Raw genomic sequence first — 25,614 nt, 5'->3', positions numbered from 1 at the left:
TGCCTCCATCGTGTTTTATCATGTTTTGTTATTTGTATGTTTTAGTTTTGATGGAAATAAATTGATTGATTGATAATGCTTTGTTCAGAGAACATTTAATAAGTGATCATATCAAACAACCGTGTACATGGGACCAACGAAGGACGGAGTAGACCTACTCTTGGTTCAGGTCAATAGTATATAGGCATACCCGGCAACAAACTGCCACCACAGGTAATGGAACCCGGGACCTCATGCACCAGACAGAAGCGAGTATTCTAGGCACTCTTAGAGCCAAACAGAACTGTCATGCCAACATTAACCAATATGCCCCATGGGGTGAACGGTACGGCACGTTTTAGAAATACAAAAGAACTACGAACAAGTTCATTTGGAATGTAAGATTCACCTGTTAACATAGTTCTTTTTGTACAATCCCAAGGAATAAATGAAGGTGTTAGACTCAACTTTATAGTGACGTTTCACCACGACACTAGTGGTTTCGTCAAACTGACAACTCATCACATCTGATTGTTTCCTTTCATAGGCGACAGGACCCGCCGTAGAGGGCGTGATGAGTTGGCTAAAGATATTATTGAGTAAATAGGCCCCCTCGTCCCGATTCAGAATGTCTCTGAATGACGCGCTCTACGGTGGTTTCTGTCGCCTAGGAAACAGTCGGATATGGTGGGTTGCCAGTCTGAAAAAACCCACTAAACTTAACAAACAAAATACCTTACCAAGAATATATCAAGTTTCTGATATTACATAAAATAAGCACTACTGAAAACGCTTCTAAATTTACTTTTTATTTTTATTGCACTATTGGTACCTCAAAAGAAACATAATATTGCAACAATTCTGCTTTGTCTACTTAAAAATATGCTGTGGTATATACTGGTAGTAGTGTCAGACACTTACTAGTAATTAGATCCTATAATTTAATTACATAATTACTTTTAATGTTTTTATGTAAAACTGTATTCATGAATCTTTTCGTTTGAGCTGTACGGCATATTTTCACCTGCCAACAGTCGTCCCATTTAATTACGTGAACTTGTTTTAGGCCTAGGCCTCATAGGCGTACGTTTTGCTACGGGTATGCAAAATCCATGAATGAATCGTATTCGTTGTTCATATTAAATATTAGGCATGCAGTCAAGTACTAGTAGAATTATGCACTGACGGCAACACGCTGGCAAAGTAAAACTATGGGTTCATGTTATACACATGATATAAGTCGTGTTCACACGGTCGGACATAAGTGACTTATCACCGGTAATAAGTGACTTATCGGTAATAATGACTTATTACCGGTAATAAGTGACTTATGTGACTATACAGTTGCATGGTTAGGCGTATCTTTCGGTTTAAAATAGCGCAGAAGTAAGTCGGTCGGATATAAGTCACTTAATTATTGCCAGCAATAAGTCACAATAAGTGACTTATGTCCGACCGTGTGAACACGACTTTAGCCTTAGAATTGAAGGATTATATAGCTTTATTCCGTAAGATGCTTAATACTTCCTCAAAGGAGTCTTAACACTAGTCTAACTCTCGAACATCTTACACCAAGGATACACCTAACTTAAGTTAACTTAACCTGACTTAAATCACTTATTACCGGTAATAACTCACTTATGTCCGACCGTGTGAACACGACTTTAGCCAATGCGACGTATGATGTACACAAACATGACAAAGGAGGGCAGTATTTCAAGTACGTCATTATCTATTCCAGCTCCAGTGTCACCGCATTAATTTCCCTGGACCTAGATATATTGTAATAGGTATTAGCATTTTACTCTAAATATCAATATAATAGGGCTATAGTGCTAGCTTTCATGCCCTTCCAGAGAACATAGAATAATATACCACCAAGGACAATATACATGAGGTGTCACTGGAGTTGGAATTGATAATAATACCCGGCAAATTCAAATAACTAAAGTCGTGTTCACATGGTCGGACATAAGTCACTTATTATCGGTAATAAGTGATTATTATCGGTAATAAGTGATTTATTACCAGTAATAAGTGATTTATGTCCGACAGTGTGAACACGACTTTACATTCCATAACCCGTGTTACAACAAAAGAATGATGGAAGACAATACAATATATTAAAGATCGATTTTTAAGCGGGTTTAATCCACCCAATTGGATAGTCACAATACCAAGTTGGTGCAGACGGGACCCTGTAATGTCCGAATGAATTGAATTGTCCATATTTGTTGGTTATGTTGACAGTGACCACGTGTACATTACCAACTTTTTTTTACCAATTTTTTATCCACGTGAATAGCTACTAACATCCCTGGTCTAACATCATACAAATTCCAATTTATACCTATTGAATAAAAGTAAACAAAGTAGATTGTGAATATAATATAATGAATCCTTATACATTATATAGGTTACCTTTTTGACATTTTACTCGCTATTATTTCTCGTAAGCTATATAGTATGTACATTAAAATTCGATGGTCGGATCGGTCAGAATTCGTTTGAATGGTTAAGCTGAAAAGAAAATGAAACAAAGAGTTTATTTATATTTCAAAAATAAATACAATGATACAGTTTTTATTTTATTTAATCTACAATATCAACCACCAATATATACCACCGTGCGTGGTCAAATTGGCCCCGTAAGTAGTTAAAGGAAGCCTCCGGCAATCACAACATTATGCCTTATAATATGCAAGAAAAAATAATTATCAAGCACGTATCACGTGGTTTTATTTAAAATAAACTCATAGTGACCATAAAAACGAATTCCCGGACGCCGAAATTGTCCAGTGCAATGACGTCCCAGTAATACAATGAAGACTGACGACAAATGAGCCCAATCACTTCATTTGGGTGTCCCTTCAAAGTTTTTTGGCGCGCATTGCAGCATAAATTAAACTCAACTTGATTTGACCAAATTATTATGCACATTTGTTTTAGGAAGAGGATGCAATTTGTATTCTTGCCCCCGCGTGCCACAACCCCTAGCTACGTCACTGCAGCTAGTGACGAATCTTCAAAATTCCCGGACGCCGAAATTGTCCAGTGCAATGACGTCCCAGTAATACAATGAAGACTGACGACAAATGAGCCCAATAACCATCATTGCAATTTCGACGCGGGAATTTTGAATATCGCGTGTTGAGAGCCAACTGTTTTTATGATGAATATGAGATTGTTTGAAATAAAACCATGTGATTCGTGCTTGATAATTATTTTTCTAACAATATAAGGCATAATATTATGTTTGCCGGAGACTCCCGTTAACTATGCACCTTACCCATATTGTGGTCAAATTTTGGCTTTTTTGTGATTAAAATTAGTTTAACAACATACGGGGTCAATTTGACGCTGTTTTAAGTGAGTATACATGTGTATGGGTGATATCCCTGATAGTGAAGTGCACCCAATATCGTTCTAGATTTGGCATGTTTCAGAGGCCATCTGCTCTATCTAATACATTATTTATAATATCATACCTCGTAAGGCAGTGACACGGCGTAGCCATGTTTAGTCTCCCCCTCCCCTTACGGTACCCAGTGGCGTAACTCCTATGCGCTCTGGGGGGCCGCATACCCGGGCAAAGGGGGGCACCAAGACCTGAATATCCTTTAGAAACGTAGTACTTTGTTTTAGGAAAGAAGTGGAAACCTTTACCCACCATGCATAGACTTACACTTCATTTGGGTGTCCCTTCAAAGTTTTTTGGCGCGCATTGCAGCATAAATTAAACTCAACTTGATTTGACCAAATTATTATGCACATTTGTTTTAGGAAGAGGATGCAATTTGTATTCTTGCCCCCGCGTGCCACAACCCCTAGCTACGTCACTGCAGCTAGTGACGAATCTTCAAAGGTAAAGACATTGGCGAAAACATTTCTTATTAACAAGAAGTTCATTGAAACATGAAATAAATTTGATCTGAAACACTATTTGTAACACTATTGGGTTTAGCCTGGCTTCGGCCGAATGTTATAAATAAATAATTTAAAAAAAAATTATTCGGTAGGTCTATGGCATGGCTTTCAATAATAAATAAAATTGATTAGCTTTGCATCATGCACACCCTTGGTCAGGGGCACCCGATCTACATTCGCCCGGGGCACCCTGACCCAAAGTTACGCCACTGACGGGATCTCCCCCTGTGAGATGCTGACCGGTTAGATTGGTTGGCCTTTTTGCTCATTGTTGTCCATTTTCGTCAATTTTGCTCCATCCCCTTGAAAGTACCCTGGCCATACGTCACAGCGTAAAAGAAAGTGATGGGTGTAATTCGTGTTATTTAGATGTTTTCAATGGATGTTAGGCATATTACAGAGTGTTTCAACATCATTAAACAAGAATTTTTCAGAGTAATCCGCTGATGACGCCGGTTGAGCAAGTGAAAGCAATCCTGGTGACGTGAGTGTACCAAATTTTAGTAGCGTAGTAAATTTTGCTTTCTATTTACATTTAATACTTACAACTGTTAAGCAATGTTAATTTAACACGAAAAAGTGCAAAAACCGCGGACGTGAAACGAATTTTTAATTTTACGTAGCCTACACTGTCCGCAGTTGCTAGGTAAAATTTCTTTTTTATACACATAATATCCAAAAGTGCATAGTCCAATAAGGCCAAAAAAAAAGGTTCGTCTCAAAGCTTGCTAGCGCGTTTGTAAAATGCCACGATTTGACAAAAAACAAATGCGGAATTTGTATTTATTTCAAAAAAAAAAATTTTTTTTAGTTTTTTCAAGAAAAAATCGGCGAAAGTCAGACTTTTTTCTCAAAATACCATACAAAAAAAGTCGGGAATAAAAAAAAATCGCATTTCGCATATGTTTTTAAATTTCTCGTGAGCTTTGAGACAAACCTTTTTTTTTGGCCTAAACATGATAAACTGGAGCAAAATTCTATATACTTTTTTTACAAAATAACAGCGGTAGTTCATTTTAACATCGTCAGATTCCTACCTGTAAAAAAGTGGCGGGATTTTTCTTTTTACACCTGGCAAGTAAGGCTTCCTTTATCGCATTTACAGAACTTATAATCGAAGCCTGTAGGTCGGTTTTCATCTGTTGGCATGTAGATCTGTCCATCTCCAATTTTGATATTCTTGTATCGGCAATCTCCGCCTGAGGTATGAAAACAATAAGGGCGAGTTACTCAACTGGTGGCTTAGCAGTTGGCTAGTCTAGCCTCAAGGCTAACGAGGTCGTAAGACTGGACTTAACGGAGCCCGAAGTCCAATAGTTAGCCGTGTGTGCCAGGCTGGTACGATTAGCACCAGACTTCGGTAAAAATTGCATTTATCGAAATCATTCTTCTGTATCCGTAGTCTACCCAAGCCTGTTAAGCCAGGCTTGAAACCGCCCTTTTTTCTGGCCCTGCCTCAGAACAGGTCTTAGCTAGTATAATTTAAAACTTAAAAAGCTCGGCGGGTGGTTAAAACTCGTAAAAAAATAACCAATACATTGGCATAAATAAGCGTAGCAGGCTCTCGTTTGCACGTGCATGTCAAGAAGCCAGTGTGGTCTGGTTAAACATGCTAACTTTCGAGTCCCGTTAAATAACATATACTAGTACATGGCCTACTGCAAAATTTGGAAACAACAGCCAATATTTTGTTTTTGGAATGGATTTAAACGAAGAGTAACATTAATGTGGCGACTCAGTGGATTATTAATATACATCCACGTCTTAAGTACGGCCAATTGGTAGGATTCCCCGGCCCATAAATGTGGGCAACCTTACTAGCAAACCACGTATTGAAGATATGGATTTTTTTTCCCCAAAACACCAATAAAAATTGGGTCTTTTTTTTTTAAAAAATCCATATCTTCAATATGAAAGGTCAAAATTTTCAATTTACCGTCGGCTTTTCCTCCCTGCTACATACACTTTAAGAATATAACATTAGATTTATATAATTTACTTCGAGGACTGTTATATATCAAAAATTTGAAAAATATCAAATTTTTATAATTTGTCATAAAATTTGTATTATATTGTGATTTTCAAAAATGAAAATTATTTGATATCAGAAAGACATGCTTCGTATTCAGAATGCAATTCGATAGGTCTGAGGTGCTCTCATGTCCCACAAAAAATACTGTCGAAACGCAATAAACGCTCATTTTAGATCCCTTAAGAGTAAGGGATAACTCATTTAGGGTTTTTTTCTCCAAATGAAAAAAAAAATATGGGAAAACGGGAAAAAGGCTGGTGTTAATAATTATGAAGCTCCTTGCAATTGCAACAAGTGTCCGTATACGGACAACCCCCTCCCCATATTGACCAAAAGTTTATTATCACTATAATTTTTTAAGTAACCATGACAAGTATATGAAAATCCATATAATTATTTTACCTACCTCCTCCTCTCTTTGCTGCTGATTTACCAACGCAAGAAAACTTTTGCTTGCCATCAGACCCTGCTACGCATTTACACTCTGCGAAAAACTCGTGTTCTGGATCGAATACTTCATTCATGTTGACTGTCTTTTCATTCTCCTTTCCTGCTTGCCATACACATTGTCCTTGTTTCATTGCAAAGAAATAAATATAGTAAATGTTAAAATATTTCTCAATCGTTGTGTAAGATTGAAGGCTTCAGTGGCGGCTGAAGCATTATAATTTAGGGGGGTCGGCACGAGTATATTTTGGTCCTGTTGTTTCACATCATGTCCTTGATTCATTGCAAAGAGATTAATATAGTGAATGAAGACCTGAGCGCAAAAAGACCGTAAGTCCACTTGGCCTCTCAACGTGTATATACTAAAGTTGCGTATAGTTTCGTATAGTTTGATAATGTTTTATACATGTTCAGGGCCAAAACAAATCTTTCACAACCTTTCATGATGTTTTCACCCTGGAACATGTATTAAACATTATAAAACCCTAAGAAACTATACGTAACTTTAGTGTATACATGTTGAGAGGCCAAGTGGACTTACGGTCTTCTTGCGTTCAGGTCTTCAAAATGTTAAAATATTTCACAATCGTTGTGTAAGATTATATAGCTTTATCAGTGATCCCAGCGGCGTTAAGGGGGTACTACCAGCGCACTGAATGGTCTATTGTACTATTGTGTCCGATTTGAGCGCTGACATATTGGAAAATGTTGCCAATCAATATTCATGAGAGTGTACATTCAACGTCCAATTTTCGAAATTGGGTGACTTGTGCTTGGCAGGTGTAAAATACCAAGGAGGTTAGATATAGAAAGGAGGGGAAATAGATTACATAACGCATATTGTTCCTTTGTGCCTATTAGAGTTTCCGCCAAGCTATTCATCGAGAGGTACCTTTTGTTTGGGACAAAGGGCTTCCGCCATTAAATCGGTTACTGACCTGACAGCGTATTAACGCTATATAGGCAGCCCACTGTCATTAAAGGAAATCTGTACCATAAACTAATCAATTGCTAATATAGTTATATACCCCTAAATTAAACATACCAGACGGTCTATATGAATTTCGGAATATTCCTAACAAAGAAAAAGCACTTTTAATCCTTCGTTACTGCGATTCATGGAAGCCGCCATGATAGCTGCTTCTGCCACAAGCTGTTAGCGTAACCTTTCACACAGACCCACGGCGAGCGTATGTTGCTATGGCATTCGCGACCCCACAGCGAAATTTGTTTTTAGTGCTATTTTTACTTTTCGTTCTCAAAAGACATTGTTGATCATAAATATTACTTAAAATACATTTTTTTATGTTCTTCTGTAGTTTTATGGGTAAAAATTGTCGCGTTTTTTTTTGAACGAATGTTGAATCTGAACTTTGGTAGTATTCGCTTCGTGTCACCAAAGTTCACGAGCGCGAGTGCTGGTGCAGGGGGGTGACACTAAATTCACGGCTTTTGTTTAGCCACGCAAACCTATGGCAAATTTTGTTGGCTTGCTCTCAACAAAGTGAGGCAAGGTATCGATCGGTTATGAATAATTCACATCAACTCTTACTCAGCCCATGTGATTGAGGTCACCACATAAAGGTGTCGTAAGTTTAGCGAATCGAACCTGTTGAAGATAGTAAAAAGCGCCCTCAAGCAAGGTTAGACCGGGCGGAAGTGGGTCAACTACTATGATCCCATCAGGCCACAGTGATTTGTTTCTGCAAGAAAGTCTTTTAATTTGATAAGGGAATGTATTGTTGATATAGTAATGTCGAAATTGAAACTATCGATAATAGAAAGGAAGTATACGACAATCATAAGATATGCATGAAATACAGTGAGTATTTGAAGTCAAAAAATCATTTGACACTTCACGTGACCTTCCAAAATGGCACCCGCGGCAATAGTTTTTGCCATGTGCTTCCTCCCTGTGGAAAAGTATCCCGAAAAATATCAATCTGCACTAATACACTTATTGATGTAGCCTGCCAGTATGAATTATTGTTGAAAAGTAGTATAGCACCGTAATTTTGACATTTAATTGTATACCGCCACTAATAATCCAAAAATCCGATCTTTATTCATCACGTCTATTGGCTCATTTTCTTACATTGAACTATTATAGGCACTTCAACATCGATGATAACCAGCGTACACCACAAGACCCCAGAAAAAAAATCATAGGCTCACGTCAAGCCGTCTGTACACCTGTCTTCAATCATATAAAAGATTGAATACAATACCGTTCTTTTCAAAGAGACTAATCTTACAGGTGCAAGTGATTAGCATTTCTTTGACATCCATGGTTCAATGCATCGGTAGGTCCTACTACATGAACGTGAGTGCGGGCGATATAGTCAAAATTGTATTCATCTATTGTTATGGTAGTTAATCCGATTTAAGTACCGGTACGTCACTTCGCCAGCTTGCCTATAAACGCATTCTGTTAGGGAGTAGCCTACATTAAACAATTACAATTTCAAACTTTGTGATTGGCAATAGGCCCCTACCGGTAGGCCTACATTAAAAAGTATGCATGGGAGCTCATGGGTGGTGACACCCAGGAGCGATTATAGTATTTGTTTCCTAGCTACATCATATTTTGATTGTTTCCGTTTGCCATAATTTAACACAGAATAAAAGCAAAACTCACTGAAAAATAACATTTGCTGAAAAATCAACTACGTTTAGGGAGTGTTCAGAAATACTTTGGTGGGGTGACAATATATTTTTTCGTGTTACAATTTTTTTTAACCCCCCATCCCCTCTCCGTGAACCAAAAACTTTGTTGACCACCTAAAACTGTTATGACCCCCACCCTCATCATTTTAATATTTAAAAGTACACAACTATTTTACCCCCCCCCAACCTGTACATCAAACCATGGTAGGTATTATAGCTACCATGATCAAACGATAGAGGAAATAATATTATTAAATAATTTGTATTCATGTCAGTGTTGTGAGTAGGTAAATTACCGGTTAATTTACATGGTAATTTAGTAATTAAAACTTCAAATAATATTCATGGCCTACTCTGCCTGGCAAAGCTAGTCTGGTCGGAATGTGCATAATAATTATGTTTCGTTCGGTAGCCGATACAAACAGAAACTACTCTGTCCCTTGATCAAACGTCTATTTATATTAACGCCCTCTGGCCAGGTCAGACCATCATTTTAATAACAATATGCAATTAACATATGAATTGGACACATGCAAATTACGAAGTGTCACATCCTGATTTAATAATCCTTGGCTGGTGGCAGGGATTTCGCTGGTTTCAATATCGGGGTACCGTTACAGCGTAATAAAAAATTCATCGGGTATCAATATGTCCGCCGCCATGAATTGCAAAATGACCGTTCATCGTCGTAAGGAATTAAGAATTTCTCCTTTATTTGTACGTATATAAGTTTGGGACTTTTACTGTTTGTCGTTTTTATTATTACTGCAACTATATACCCATTGATTAGTTTATGGTACAGATTTCCTTTAAGTGATCAAATGAAAGTCACGTTAAAGCGTCTACATGGACGAGAGGTACCTTTTGTTATAATACCACACAAGCGTGTGCTAGAGTTGTTGCATACACACAAAAATACACTTTACCCTCGACATAGAATTATTGACCGCCCATCTTAATTTAGGCGCCTCATTTAAATAAATTCAATAGAGTTGCTGATCGATTACCCGTAACAACGTGTCATTGCTGCCAGGTATATAGGTCTATCTGTGTCACTTTCTATAATTAACTACTTCGCAGCTGTTATGTTGTTATCATGGTTATATACAAAGAGGTTTTAAATAGAAATAGAGTCGCAATAGATTATATAATCTTTTGTTCGTTTGATGCCGATTAGAAGTTGCGACAGGCTATTCATAAAAGTGGTACCATTGTTTCGAATAAAGGGTTCCGCCATTAAATTGGTCACTGACCCGGCATCATATTAACGCTCTACACAACAGGCGAGTATCAATAAGTGACCACACTACAGTCATGTGTAAGGGCAGTCATGTGTAAAGTGGTACCATTGTACTCAATGTATCCCAAATGTGTGCTTGTGTGGGTCTGAAGACTATAAGGAGGCTTTAGCTGTCGATGCAATCATCTTTACCACCCACCTGACGATAGGTGTTTCATTTAAATAAATTGAATGCTCTTGGTGATCGATTACACATTAGAATGTATGAAGGCTGCCATTTCCAGTCCATATATCTATATTACACTATAATGGTAATCGCTATACGTATAGGGCCTACATGTAAGTATAAGTATAGGCCTATAAAGGTTGTTTTAAAGAAATTTCCATTTAATTTTATTTTAAGAAGGAGATTAGTATAGAAATAGTGGCGTACCCAAAGAGGGGAGGGGGTTGGGGAGGGACAGATTCACCTCTGTGAGAAGTCTTGGGAGGGGGAGGGAGGAAGAGGGGAGGAGTGGATATGGAGAATGAGAATGAGGGCTGGAGGAAGGGATAATAAAGACAAGTAGATAAATAGAAATATAAGGAAAATTATGGGAATGAGAGAGGGAGGGTGAGAGGGGACAATGAGAGCGAGGGAGTGATAAAATGTAGGCCTAGGAAAGAATAAGTACAGAGAAGGGAAAAGAAAGGAATGATAAATACATTTAATAATAATTATTAGGCCTATATAATAACTAAACACATAACAGCACTGGGCAGCCATTCGACGATGTCAATGCCTTTATTCGTTACGTAATTAAAACGCCCAGTCACATGTATTTCACACCTACCAAACACAACTCACCCAATTTCGCAAACTGGACGTTGAATGTACACTCTCATGAATATTGATTGGCAACATTTTCCAATATGTCAGCGCTCTAATCGGAAACAATAGAACAATAGACCCTGCAGAGCGTTGGTTATATAGGCCTGTTCAATAAAATCAAATGGATTTCTTAATATCACGAATATCCATTTTAAAAGCCAGGTCCAATTGAGGCAGTGAAGGAGGGTCGAGAGATGAAAAGAGGAGAAGCGGATGGGTGATCGAGATTGTAGGGGAGGGCGGAAAATAAAAAAAGAAAGGAAGAGGGGGAGAAGGAGAGCGATGCAGTCACAGGGCTCTAAATTACATAGGCGTAGATCGGGGGAGGGGGGAAGTTGGGGTGGGGGTAAATCCATTTTAGCGCAAAAAAGAAAGGAAGAGGGGGAGAAGGAGAGAGAGGTAGAATGAGAGCGATGCAGTGACAGGGCTCTAAATTACATCGGCGAAGATCGGGGGGAGTTGGGGATAAATCTCCCCAATATTTTGCCAGGGGGGATTTTCGATATAATTACCCTCCCCCTACTATTGACGCCTGTGTATTGGTTTCTGTCAAAATTAACCTCATATTTGGTCATTTTAGCCACAAAATGCCATTTTTAGCGCTTCGCGTGAATTGATTCCACGTTTGTCCCATATTTCACCAGTTTAGTTTCAATAGGCCTATGCTAACCCCCCATGTCATAAATAAATCTACGCCACTGCTGAAGTGTGTGCATAAGAAAGAATAAGTGCAGAGAAAGGAATGAATAAAGAAAATAATAATTATTATTATATATAGAATCTAAGCATATAACAGCACTAGGCAGCCATTTAATGATGCCAAAACCTTAATACGTTACGTAATTAAAACACCCAGTCAGATATATTTCACACCTGCCAAACACATGTCACCCAATTTTGATAACTGGACGTTGAATGTACACTCTCATGAATATTGATTGGCAAACATTTTCCAATATGTCAGCGCTCAAATCGGAAACAATAGAACAATAGACCCTTCAGTGCGTTGTAAAATACATCTGACTGGGCGTTTTAAATACGTAAGGCATTGACATCATCGAATGGCTGCCTATAGTGCTGTTAGTGTTAGGCCTATGTGTGTGGGGAGGGGCTGTGTTTAGTTTCTATAATAATTATTATAAGGCCTACATTTATTTGTCATTCCTTTCTTTTCCTTTCTCTGTACTTATTCTTTCATTGCTAAAGTATCACTCCCTCCTCTTATCTCCCTTCCCTTATCAATCCCCTCATACTTTTTGTCCCTCTTTCTCTCTTCCTCCAGCCCACTACGAACTTACACACTATACTGCTGTATCTAAATACTCGACAGCTTTGTAAGGTCAAACTTTTCACTGTGAGGTTACCACGCTTGCGCGGAAGCTGTTTTGTGTGACCTTTATGCTAATTCAGTGACCCGTGTTCACTCACGCTGCCCTGCATTTCCCGCCGTGAATCAAATCATCCTCCAGACACGCTCCATAAGATATGCTAATGCATGGAGTACAAAGAATTACTTTGATCAATACCAGTTAAACAGGTGATTGGTATTGTACTCCATGCATTTGCATGTCTTCTGGAGCGTAACTGGAGGATGATTTGGCCGAGTAAAAATAAAAACATGTTTCTCGTCCGGGTTTAAAAAAGGAGGAAGAGGGGCTTGAGGCCCTTTTTATTTTATTGTTCTGGTAGGTACGCCCCTGCTAGTGATCACAGAACCATCCTGAAATGTTTCTTGCATATTGGCAAGGCTATAGAAAACATATCAACTTCCAAGACATCTTTCTTCAAAAGTGTTGACTGAATTTAAAAAAACTGAAAATAAATTTGAAGCGGCCTCAAAAAAGGAAGCGGGAGGGGACAAGAAACATGTTTTATTTTTATTCGGCCTTATGATCTTCGGTGCAGTAGAAACGGGAAAATCCGAAATATTACTCAAATTTGGTCCAACTTTGGCTTAAATGTAACACAAAACTCGTAAATGTAACACGTTAAAACTTGCACAGTGTTATACTGTGTAGTTTTCCGATGATGGAAAAAATCAAAGTATTCATCGAAAAAACCCAAGAAATTGTGAATCTTGCGATGAAATTTATACCTCAAAATGTTTCAGAATTGTCAACTTGCCTAAAAATTCCGATGATCAAAAACATGTGCGCTGAAAAATGTCATTATTTTCCTTATCTCTTCACCGATTTTCAAGGTTTAAAAAACTTCGTGTATATTGCCATTTTGTCTAAATGCGAGTAGAAAGTTGTCAAATTCAAAACATCATTCAACCCACAAAGACCTTTCTAAAATCCCCGTGCCGAACACACGAAGATTAAAAGTTCGGCTGGTCATTCGGCAAACATCGGCAGGATCTCGCTGAGTCCACTGTGATTGGTCCAGTGGCTGGAGCATGCGCGAGTAATTTAACAAGCATTTGGATACAGTAATATTTGTAGTGCAGCCCCCCTCTCATTCTTCATGTCCCCTCCTCCACCTCTTCCTCCCTCATCCCCTCCCAAGACCTCTCACAAAAGAGCTGCCCCCTTCAGTACGCCACTGTTTATGACAGTCTTAAAATAAAATAAAATGTCAATTTGTGAAACAACTTTTATATAGGCCTATACCGGTATACTTATTATATGTTACATGTATACGTAGCTATTACCATTATACAGTAATAGACATGCAGACATGGCAGCCTTGATCTGAATCATTCAGCAAGCACATTCAATTTATTTAAATGAAGCACCTACAGTCAGTGGGGTCACAACGAACTGCATATCAGCGGCTAATGTGTGCCTTTTGAGCTTACGGCTATGGTTGGCTATTCGGGTCATTACGTGTATTAATACGTGTATTCGAAATTTCGAATACGCGTAATAGAATAGGCCAATCAGCGTTGAGTTTCGAGAACGTGGGAGGGAATTTTTAAAGCCCGTGTATTTAAATCGAGGCACGTAAACAACCTCGTTCACTGCAGATAAAAATTCGGAAATAATTTTAATCCTCACCGTGCTACATCACGCCGTTTTTGTAAGAAATGACGGGAATGAACAGAACATGCTAAAAGATCAGAGAATAAAGTCGTTTTTGGTATTTTCATATCTTTTTAGGGAGAAGGGTTAAAGGTAGGCCTATCGGCTTCCTTTATACAAAATGCTTTTTCAAAAATTCTCTTGGGGAATTAAAATGCATTTATTCCGTGTTGAAATATTTTCTAATGTAGCAAATAATAGATAGGATACACTCCACTATACCAACTTATTCCGTCCTGGAATAAAAACATTTTAAACAGCGGATAGTGTATGTAACAAATGAATTAGCAATATCTGTATATATCTGTCTCCACACTGAATCCTAAAGTATTAGGCTAGGCTACATATAAATTATAATAGGAATTATTCTTTGAAAGTGGAGAATATTAGAACAGTGACCGTATCCTGCCCCTAAAGCGGCCGATACCGAACAACACATACACAGCCATGCCCTTGACCTGCGGTTCTCTAAATTCTGAGGGATTTGCATGCTGGTCAGGTACAAGATAAATATACAGAGTGACCTTCAACTTCTCCGTGTTTGGTCAGACCTACTGTACTGTATAGGCGTATGCTGCATGGGGTATATCCTGCATAAGTTAGTGTTCATGTATGTTCAAACCTGAAACTAGTATAGGCCTACCTCAGGTTCAAACACATGTTTCACACTTAAGTGTACGCTGCATGACTGTATGTTTCTGTTTTCAGGGATGATTATCCTAATGTCTAATAAATGATGGGGACAGTAATTTGGTAGTATGCACCCTTACAACACACATCGCGCAGTGTTTCTTTATGCAAAATAAAAGTTATGCAAAACATCATACTTTGTAAGTATGTAGAAATGAATGCTATATCATCCGTTTCAAAAAGCTTCAAAATAATCTTCATTCATATTCTTCTGCCGCTTCTTATAGTTTATTCTTATGATAATTATAAGCTTTTTGATTATTAAGTGAAGTTTGTTATTAGTGCACGAGGACAAGTGCCAATTGCGTTGATATCACATGCGGGCAGTCTCACGAGGTCGAAATTATAACCCACGTTCTCGAATCTAAACGCTGATTGGTTGATTCCATTACGCGTATTCGAAATTTCGAATACACGTATTAGTACACGTTATGACCTGCTTAGCCAACCATATACGGCTACTCAATTACACCCTTGAGTGGTATGGCAACAAAAGGTACTTTTCGTTATAGTAAGCGCTTTCACGCGACTTTCGTTTGATCACTTATTGACAGTAGTCTGCTAGGTAAAGCGTTAATACACTGTCGGGTTAGCTTACTGATTTAATGGTGGAAGCCCTTTGTCCCAAACAAAAGGTACCTTTCGATGAATAGCTTGTCAGATTTCAAATCTGTAAAAGTGTACAATACGTTACATAATCTATTGCCTCTCCATTCTTAATAGCTCCATGGGTACTACACCCCTGACAAAATTTATACCTATTTTTGCATTTTTCTTAAAAATTATAGCGCATTGGGGACAAGTAAGATATGTATATTATAGGGGCAAAGACTACAACTATTGCACTATAAATTTTATTTCAGCACAGACAACAGTTGTGGGGTTACAGTCAAAATGAGGGAAAACCAATATTTGATCAATAAATCAATAACTACTTGCTTTGAGTTGCTGAATTTCCAGTACAGTAGTTGTAGTCCTTGCCCCTATAATATACATACCTTACTTGTCACCAATGTGCTATAATTGTTGTGAAAAATTCAAAAATAGGCATGAAATTGGCCAGGGGTGTAGTACCCCCTTTTAAAGAAACTAAAAAATGGTAGTAATGGCTTAAAAGTGAGGGATAACTCAATACAAAAATTGTCATTTTAGGTATTTTTCCCCAGATGAAATAAAATGGGAAAAATGGTGGTGTTAATAATTATGAAGCTCATTGCAATTGCATGTACGTATAGTTACAAGTGTCCGTAAACGGACAACCCCCCTCCCCCATATTGACCTAAAGTTTATTTTCGGTATAATTTTTGAAGTAACCATGACAAGAATATGAAAATCCATATAATTATTTTACCTACCTCCTCCTCTCTTTGCTGCTGATTTACCAACGCAAGAAAATTTTGGCTTGCCATTAGCCCCTGCTATGCAAGTACAACTTCCGAAAAAATCGTGTTCTGGATCGAATTCTTCATTCATGTTGACTGTCTTTTCATTATCCTTTCCTGCTTGCCATACACATTGTTCTTGTTTCATTGAAAAGAAATAAATATAGTAAATGTTAAAATATTTCTCAATCGTTGTGTAAGATTAAAGGCTTCAGTGGCGGCGGAAGCATTATAATTTAGGGGGGGGGTCGGGGACGAGTATATTTTAGTCCTGATGTTTTACATGGACTTGGTTTTGCACGAAGCGCGCGAAAAATTTCAATTTCAGACTATTTTAGCCACAAATTTTGCAATTGTACCTAATTTAGGCCCAAACAGAGTGTTTTTCGTGTTAAAAAGTAAGATGCATAGGGCAATCATTGCTTATTTTTTTCTTCTATTACGATTTTTAGGGAGGGACGTCCCCCTCGCCAAATTTTAGGGGCGGATGTAGGCCTATCACCCCGCTTCCGTCGTCTATGAAAGGCTTTATCAATGATCATAGCTAAAGTGTTATTGAAAAAATTAAAAATTGGTAGGATAGTCCCTTAATATTCAGTATACTTTAACAGATACAAAAAAGTTTCAAACATTATTAATATTTGTTAACAAATGTTAGAAATAGGTTCAAAAATAGGTTACGGGGGCCAAAACTTAGGTGACCCCCAAAAAGCGAGGGAGGGGTGTGAAAATTTGAACCCCGTCATTTTATGACAGTTTGGTCCATATAGAAGTCAAAACACCAAAAAAATCAATTTTAGCAAACAAATCCTACGGGAATACATACCATACCGCACTATTAGATAAAATTGTCATTTATGGATATTTTTGAAACGGAAGAAAACCGTGGTGTAAGTAAAATGAAGCTCCTTTCAATTGTACGTAGTTAAGTGTCCATATACACACCTCCCCAACATTGAGTTTATTTGCATTATCATTTTTAAAGTAACCATGACATGTAGACCTTTTTGAAAGCATACACTTTTTTAGAATGGAAATGATGAAGGGGATACAATTGTGTCTGCGAAATTTTGAATAATTACACATTTTTTCCGTAATTTTCCTGTAATTTACAACATACCTGCTCCTGCTCTCTTAATAGAATTCATAGAATCAACTGTGTCACATTTCCAGCCTCCTGTTTCGCAGTCACAGTTACTATATGTGTTCGCCGGATTGGTTGGTACAAAGGAGCCACCGACCTCTACTACTGTACCATCAGAAGGCCATATACATGATGCTTTATTTCGTAAAAAACAGAAATTATATTAATATGGTTAGTTAAAGCTGCATAGAATTACACTTTTAATTTTCGGCATCATTTTCTGGAGCTCCATTATGATGATAAAAGGTTACGTAAGCAATATGAATGATTGTACCCCTCAGAACCTTCAAATAGAAAATAATAAATTTCTAATCAGCTCTTTAAATTTGTTGTAAATGTCATCAAAATGAGACAATAGAAAGCCAATTTGTATATAGTTAAGTTGAAAACGCCATTTAAACATTAACGATTTCAATGAGAATTTGAATGTAAATCAGCTCATAACTTTGAACTTTGGTGACATTGTCCTCATTTTGCTGTATACTCGATCGCCGAGCGATTGCGATGCATCGCTCGTCGCTTTTGTATTAATACTTTCACGGCGATAGCGATTGCAGAAGACAATTAAAATGTTCTAAATGCCACAAAATACATTTTTATAACATCCATTGCAGCCAATAATTATTGCTTTGAATTGATTCACACGGCTGTTTGATGTATATAAAATTGGCTTCATTATTAACTAAATGCAAATTATAGATGGCGCTATTTATCCTAAATCATATTTCTTTATTTGCAAGGGTTGTGTGATTAATACCGCCATTAAACAGCTGGAATAGGTGAAACAAGCAACAAGGAAATTTGATAAACATATTTTATCAATCAATAAAAGGAATTATTTGTATTAAAAGCTTGAAAGAGTAATTTCCAGTAACTAAATAGCGCCCCCAATTTTAGCTATTAAAATGCTATAAAAGTGAATAATTTGTAAAAGAGGGGTAATCAAAGTTGAGAATAACTCATACCTTAGCATGATATCACATTTAGCTGTTTAAGCCTAAAATTTGGTTGGACATGATGACGTTTTATTTGAAAAACTAATAAATGATCCCATCAAACAACCGTGCGGCGATAGAGATTGCAGACGACAATTAAAATGTTCTAAATGGCGCCACAAAATACATTTTTATAACATCCATTGCAGCCAATAATTATTACTTTGAATTGATTCAGTAGTGAAAGTTAATAATCGAAAAAGGTAAATTAATTAGCAAAATAATTCTGTCGGTCCAACATCCGGGCTACTTCTAGTCTTGGACCCAAGCTTCACGTGGCTCACGGTTTGTTATGAATGACATAAACCGGCGGTGAAGGAGGCTAAATATCGATGTTGCTCACTCCAATTTCAATTTCGGAAAAACCGACACTAAGCCATGGAATTTATTTGTTTGTAACTATATTAAACGATAAATCAAGTAAGTAACTAATACTCTGCAGACTTAGAAACTTGTTTGATTTCACTGATGACTATTTGTGATCGAGATATACACAACACTAATGACAGAAATCATGAAGAAAAAATCTAACCAAGAATTTGTTTTCACTCGACCGTGAGTCGCATTATCAACCGGAAGTGACGTGACACGGACCGACAGAATAGATCCAGTTGGTAGTAAATGATTGGTTGATGCATTCACATGTCAAGCGATATCGCTCCAAAGTTGCTATTTCTTCAACTCGCAAAAGCAACATCGTTTTTGCCTCAGCGATATGGTATCGATTGATCGGCTTGACGCTCTGAAAACGGAAGTAAACACTGAGCATGCGCGAGAATCGCTTTTCCGCACAAACGATCGAGTATAGATGAGTTGACTTCTGACGTCATTGCATCATCATAATTTCCTTCGTTTTTTGCCTGGCAGTATGCGCGCGCATCATATATTTTGTTGAGGGCCCGTGCTTTTAAACCTCCCGCCACTTCATAATAAGGCTATTGAACAGTGTAGTGGTTGTATACTGTTCGCTGAAGCATATCGATATACTGGTCCCTTGCCTTTGTTGATAAACATTGAGGTCAACTCATCTATAAATTCAGCTTAAAGGATGACTCCGGCAATCACAAATTTATGCCTTATATGTTAGAAAAACAATAGAGGTTATCCACTTCACTCATGTGTGACTTCTAACAAAAGGCACTGGTTCCCGTAGTATTCCTCATTCAAACTAATTCAATGCACGACCTCGGACTTACCTGTATGACTTTGGCGGGCTATTTTGAAACAGCCATGGTTGCACATGCAGGTACTTCTTTAGAATGTCCTAAACAAGGTATAGCAGTCGTTGGTAGGATATGCAGCTTATAGAACATGGATAACCTCTATTATCAAGCACAAATCAAGTGGTTTTATTTGAAACAAACTCATATTGACCATAAAAATGAATAAAAACAGCCGGCTCTCAACACGCGATATTCAAATTTCCTGCGCTAAAATTGTCTAGTGCAATGACGTCATGGTTAACTGTGTTCAATTGTTGTCAGCCTTTATTGTATTACCAGGACGTCATTGCACTGGACAATTTCGGCGCCCGGGAATTTTGAATATCGCGTGTTGAGAAACGGCATGTATTAATTCGTTTTTATAGTTAATATGAGTTTGTTTCAAATAAAACCACGTGATTCGTGCTTGATAGTTAATTTTCTATCATATAATGCATAATGTTGTCATTGCTGGAGACATCCTTTAAATACATCAAATTTAATGCAAGAAGTGGTTTTGCAATAGCTGCCCTTTGTCATTTAAAATTTGCCTGAGCTCTTGACTGACGTCATTACCAATATCTTTGTCTCTACCCTTTGCTAGAAACTTGAAGTATAAATTCAGCTTTCGGTGTTATGATTGCAGACAAGATCTGCTCCTTTTTTGATCCATTTTTGGTTTCTGAACAAAAGAGAGACTAAAACTGAGAACTTGAAACGTGGGATTGTTAAGGTGTTAGGCCTAAGGGTAACTGAACATGCTATTTCAAAATCTAACATGAAGCAGTCGTTGCACAATCACTTTCTTGCCCGCCCTCAGACGACATAAATCGTATTATATATACCTTTCACGCATATCCCAACGGAAAGAAGCAACAAAATTGAGAGAGTCGCCTGCATCTTGAATATCTGTAAAAAAAGAAAACCAAGACAAACACAGTTTTTAGACAAGCGCACCACAACAAACAAACAAACAAACAAAATGACCACTTAAGGAGCAATGGAAGAAATGCGATAAGATTCACAAGATCTAAGTAATTTGGGTAAATTGTTTTTATTATGAACATTTCATGGGGTAAATTATAGATAGATTGTTTTCAGAAATCTACATGTAACCTTTTTTGGGACACCCGGTACAATGATTCTTTGTACAAGCAATCTTAACATGCTGAAGTAAAAAAAACCACCGGAATTGTTGAAGTTTTACAGTCAGTCTGTTAGAAATATTTCCGTAAAATAACGGTAAAACAATTGTCTATTTTTTACAGGAATGTCATTTTTAAAGAGCATTGCATCTCATCTTACCCAGGAATACACACTTCAAACCAAATAAAACAAATTCCTTGTTTTGTTCATTAATTAAAGACCTACTCCGCGATTTGCTTATTCGGGAAATAGCCTGCTATATAACTGATATAGTGGTTATAAGCTGAAACCCGTCAGTTAACATAGGGCATTTTAGAGAAATTAGCTACTTGTCCTTGAATAGGCTTCAACTTTGTCACCCGGGGGGGTACTCAAGTTTGGTTTTGGTAGGGACGTGCCGCTGAGAATTTGAAAGTGGACCCATAAATATACCAATTTTTCAAGAAATTTGGACCCATTTATATACCAAAAGTCAAAATTTTCAGCCAAATTTAACCCAAATTGTCTTAGTTTTTACAAATTTTCCCAAAATTTTGGGAAAATTTTTGCTAGATTAAGGAAAAATTGGGCTATTTTCCGAAAAAAATGAGAAAATTTTGAAAAAAGGACCCATTTATATACCAAAATAGGCTTTGAAAAAGGGGTCATTGATATACCGAGAGGCTGAAAATGCTACCCATATTTGCGGCACGTCCCCGTATGGTCATTTGTACTGAGAACCCCCCCGGGCTTTGTCAACACTGCTGTTTTCCTCGTTTTTGTCAAATTGTTAATCTAAGAAAAATAAATTTTAATGAAATGTTCAGTAATTGTTTTTTACACTTTTGCTGGGATCACTGAATGTATCTTTAAAGTTGCATGTTGTACCATGGACGTATAATAGAGCACGAAGTGCGATGGACTTGCAACTCCGATCTTCGATGTGAAGTCAGCGATCGTCACGCTTGCAACATGTGGACGTAGATGGCAGCAGCATTTTTCTTTAATTAGCATATTCGTGACGTCATGTTAAAGTAAGTCTCCACAGCACTACGCATATAGCTTTTAGTACTGTCGTGGTGGCAGCAGCATTTTTCTTCACTTTTCTAAAATGGCGACGCCCAGGGTTTAATTACAAATTCTTCAATTTATCAATATTTCATGAAAATTTACCAAACAAACGGATACAGTCATGACAGTTAATATTTAACGTACAGGTATAAATGGTCATAGTTATAAAAGAAAGAATATAAGAAACATAAACAAATGAATTGTAGCAATATTCAATATTAATGGCAGCGGCCGTGACTTATCAATGGCGCTGGCGGGTAATACACGGGGGAAGCCGACAGTGTCGCCACCTTTTTGCATTGCGGTGGTATATGAGTTGCAACGGCCTGGTTGTACTTATGGTATGGGTGTCATCGCACACACAAACTACCTCGAGGTGACCACGAATGTTTTTCACAGCATTTTTGCTGTTTTAAAACCGAGAAACAAAGTACCCTTAACGAAGTACCCTGAACAATATTATGCATTGAATTTTAGCAATATATTGGCAACAATTAATGACACTTGTCAGTAATTTTAGCTCATTAATAATATTGATTATTGATAAAAACAATATTATAAATTTGTGCTTCAAACAAAAGGCATTGATCAGTTTAAGTTTGCCCTGCTGATTCAATCTTTGTTTGTGCCGTGTGGTACATTTTAGAGTTTTATTCAGAGGTTCACTCCATAATTGTGCATACACTGCAAATAAAAATGTTTAGGTTTATGTAACACTTTAAAATCACATGGGCGTGTTTATTAATAACTGAAAATAATTAGCATTGACATTTTTTAGAAATTACTGGTATTTTCAGGAACCTCTACTCCTACATATTACAAATACAAAATAAAACAACTCTTTCATTCCCTTTTCAAATAACCAAAGTTTTTACTTAAACACACCAAAGTGCTATAGACGGAATTTACTGCAACTTTCAAATCTTGGGTTGCATTGGTGACGTCAATATTTAGACAACTGCTACAAACGAGGTGTCAATGTGTACAGAAATAAATTCTGCTTCCAACACATTTTACAGATTTGTAATACAATAGCCCGTTTGTGAATAATGTCCAATATTTTTAGGGGGTAATTACTTTTTTTTTTAGATGTTTAATTATGATTGTACACATACGCAGACGAGTGTAGCCTACTTAGAGTGCAGGGCAATACATTTAAAAAATCACCTATCGCTATGGCAATTCTGTCACATCACTACTTTTACGGCGAATTTAGATCTCAAAGATTCCTAATATAAGAAACCAAGCGAAATAATTGGTGAAGACTCTTTGTCGAATATAGGTTAAAAAAGACAAATCAACCAACATTTCGGGAGCTTAAAACATCCCTTTTACAAGGTAACAACAAGTAGAAACATTAAGTGTATAACTAAATGCAACTTGTCACTAGCAATGCATAATGAGCATATGAAAAATACAACAAAAATGACGAGCTTTTATTGATATTTATTAGAATTTTGCAACAGAGCCCGTTAAAGTGCAGCATATAGGCTAACTGGTACTTTGCGCACTGCATGCAGGCCATAATACATGACAAAAAACGCAGTGATTTATGCGTAAACCCACTTGCGCGGCGCGACCTCAGCACATTTTGCACTATGCCCAAGATACACCATAATGTAGGTAAACAATTTAGGCCTAATAAGGAATTTATTAAGAAGCGCATACCGTATGCGTACCACAATAAACCTTCGCAACCCGTATCAGATCCTCGAGTTCTCGTACGGGTAACCCAGAACGCAAACAATCAGTTACATGCTCAAGGGAGTTAGCTCAAGTATTTCACGTAAACAAACAGCTGCGCCGATTTGAAACTCGCATCGTAAAGCACCAATGCATCGGAGTCGAACGCCTTACCGACTTGCTAGCTTTTGACTATTTGAAAGCATCATGGTAGAGAGCTGTAGAGCAGCGGTAGAAGCGAATTATTTTAGGGTATATGAGGTATTGTTGGTCGAAGCAGCCAAAAAATCGATTTTCATTATCTAAATCAATATATTATTGAAAGATAACACTTTGATGTTTTGCAAATGTTCATTCTACAAATCATATACTTTGAAAACTTGCTTGATTTATTGTTGTGAATGAGTCATGTACGTTTTATAAAAGTGTTGTTGTTTCAGCCCTCTTTACAACATAACCTAAGGACGTACACAGGCGGCGGATGACATGATCGAGCCGGCAACTCGTGAAACCGCCCGGCCGTATGGCATTTTCCATATACTCGGTTAGTTTTGTGGGGTTCATTACCGAACCCCACCGGTTTTAGCTTGTATTTATATTATTTATCAACATAGGCCTATTTGTTTGTGATATTCGAGCGTTTTAAAATTTCAAAATAATCCCATTCAATTACACGGTTGACGATGAAAATTTACTGAATTTAGGGACTGCACGTCATACACCACCTGGACGTACAAAAGTATATCTGTGATATTTTGCTGTACAACTGTTTCCCGTCTTCGTTTGTTTTATTTTATTTGAATTCTCCTATACACTTGCTATGAAATGATCAATGCATTTTTTGCCAAAGCTCAATACCATTCGCAAGATGCTGTGAATTCGCAAAAGTTCAAAATAGTTGCTAACCTTAAAAGATCAATCTTACCTTGTTTCCTTGCTATTGACGCACTTTGCTGTTGATGCTTCGAAGAACCAAGTCCGCAGAGAAGTGAAGATGCTTGCCTTCAGGTGGTTCTTATATATTCGTTGGTTCATGATTCTTTCAATTGTTTAATCTGCATCAACCTGTAATCAATATGTAATCATTTTCTTGCGTGTCAGAACCAATTTCCGCACGCTCTGCACTTTCAAACGTCACATCATTCCCCGTGACATAGTTCGATACCGGTAATCTCTATTCAAAAATCATAGCTCAAAGTTTTTTTATCAACCATATTCAAAGGTCATTCTATTAGTGTAAGAGCATATTAGGGGTTGAGAACTGTGTACTGATATATGAGCATAATTACGGTCATTGAAACCCAATATCAAAATGATTCCGGTATCAGGCCCAAAAAACATGTTTGTTTCCTGTAGCAGGTCAAGAAAGTCAAATGCGAAATGCGGTTTTTATTTTTATTTTTTATAATCCGTGTCTTCAAATAAAAAAAAAAAAAAAAACCTTTTTTTCTGCCAATTGGAATGGGAATTTACAGTGCATGAGACTCTCTGACCAGAGAACACAAAAAATCATATTTCTTCATATTCAAGAATATTTATGATCCCTTTTCAACCTGCAGATTAAAAAGATATTTAAAATGTGTGATATTTTCTCCAGTAGTTTTTCACTATGCTCGTTTGTTGCGTGATGTGGAAATGTTTACTCCAGTAGTGTTTTATATTATTTTTTGCGATTTGTTTCCGTTTTGGGGTGTTTTTTTCTTTGTAAGTGAAAAAATTTCTAATGCGCAAAATAAGCCGTCAAAAACGTAATGCGCGCTACAGGAAACAAACTAGTTTTTTTTTTGCCTCACAGAACTGTGTACTGATAGATGAGCATAATTACGATCATTGATAGAAACCAATATCAAAATGCTTCCGTGGTTAACTTGTATCACAGGTAATCCTAACAGGTAAACCATTCATAAAATGATACCAATTAATTTTTTATCTAATCGGTATTATGTAGCATTTATATCATAGAACATTGACCGATGTTGTGAATGTCCTGTTCTTAAAATAGGATCTAAAAAGAAATGTATACATTAAATTTGCAAACCATCTGTGTTAGGGATAGCAATGTATCTGGTTTTACAGTTATAGGGTTTGCGATATATAGGTCAAACATTTTCGTAAAAGATATAGCATTTATATCAT

The 25,614-nt window shown here is 37.2% G+C and overlaps 1 protein-coding gene across 1 annotated transcript; it reads right to left on the bottom strand.

Annotated features, from left to right (window-relative positions):
• Nucleotides 1-772: 772 nt before the first annotated feature.
• On the bottom strand, nucleotides 773-24,514 carry LOC140170234 (uncharacterized). Its single transcript, XM_072193568.1, has 6 exons — nucleotides 24,404-24,514; nucleotides 20,445-20,508; nucleotides 17,379-17,537; nucleotides 16,232-16,396; nucleotides 6,345-6,509; nucleotides 773-5,105 (listed from the first exon to the last, which is right to left on the bottom strand). Exons 2-6 carry the CDS (start codon nucleotides 20,497-20,499, stop codon nucleotides 4,972-4,974), a joined length of 678 nt encoding a protein of 225 aa, XP_072049669.1. The 5' UTR covers nucleotides 20,500-20,508; nucleotides 24,404-24,514; the 3' UTR covers nucleotides 773-4,971.
• Nucleotides 24,515-25,614: the final 1,100 nt, after the last annotated feature.

The sequence above is a fragment of the Amphiura filiformis genome, chromosome 14, assembly GCF_039555335.1.
Source record: "Amphiura filiformis chromosome 14, Afil_fr2py, whole genome shotgun sequence".
Lineage (NCBI taxonomy): Eukaryota > Metazoa > Echinodermata > Ophiuroidea > Amphilepidida > Amphiuridae > Amphiura > Amphiura filiformis.
The sequence above is the reverse complement of the archived record's forward strand: the minus strand, read 5'-3'. Positions and strand labels throughout refer to the sequence as shown.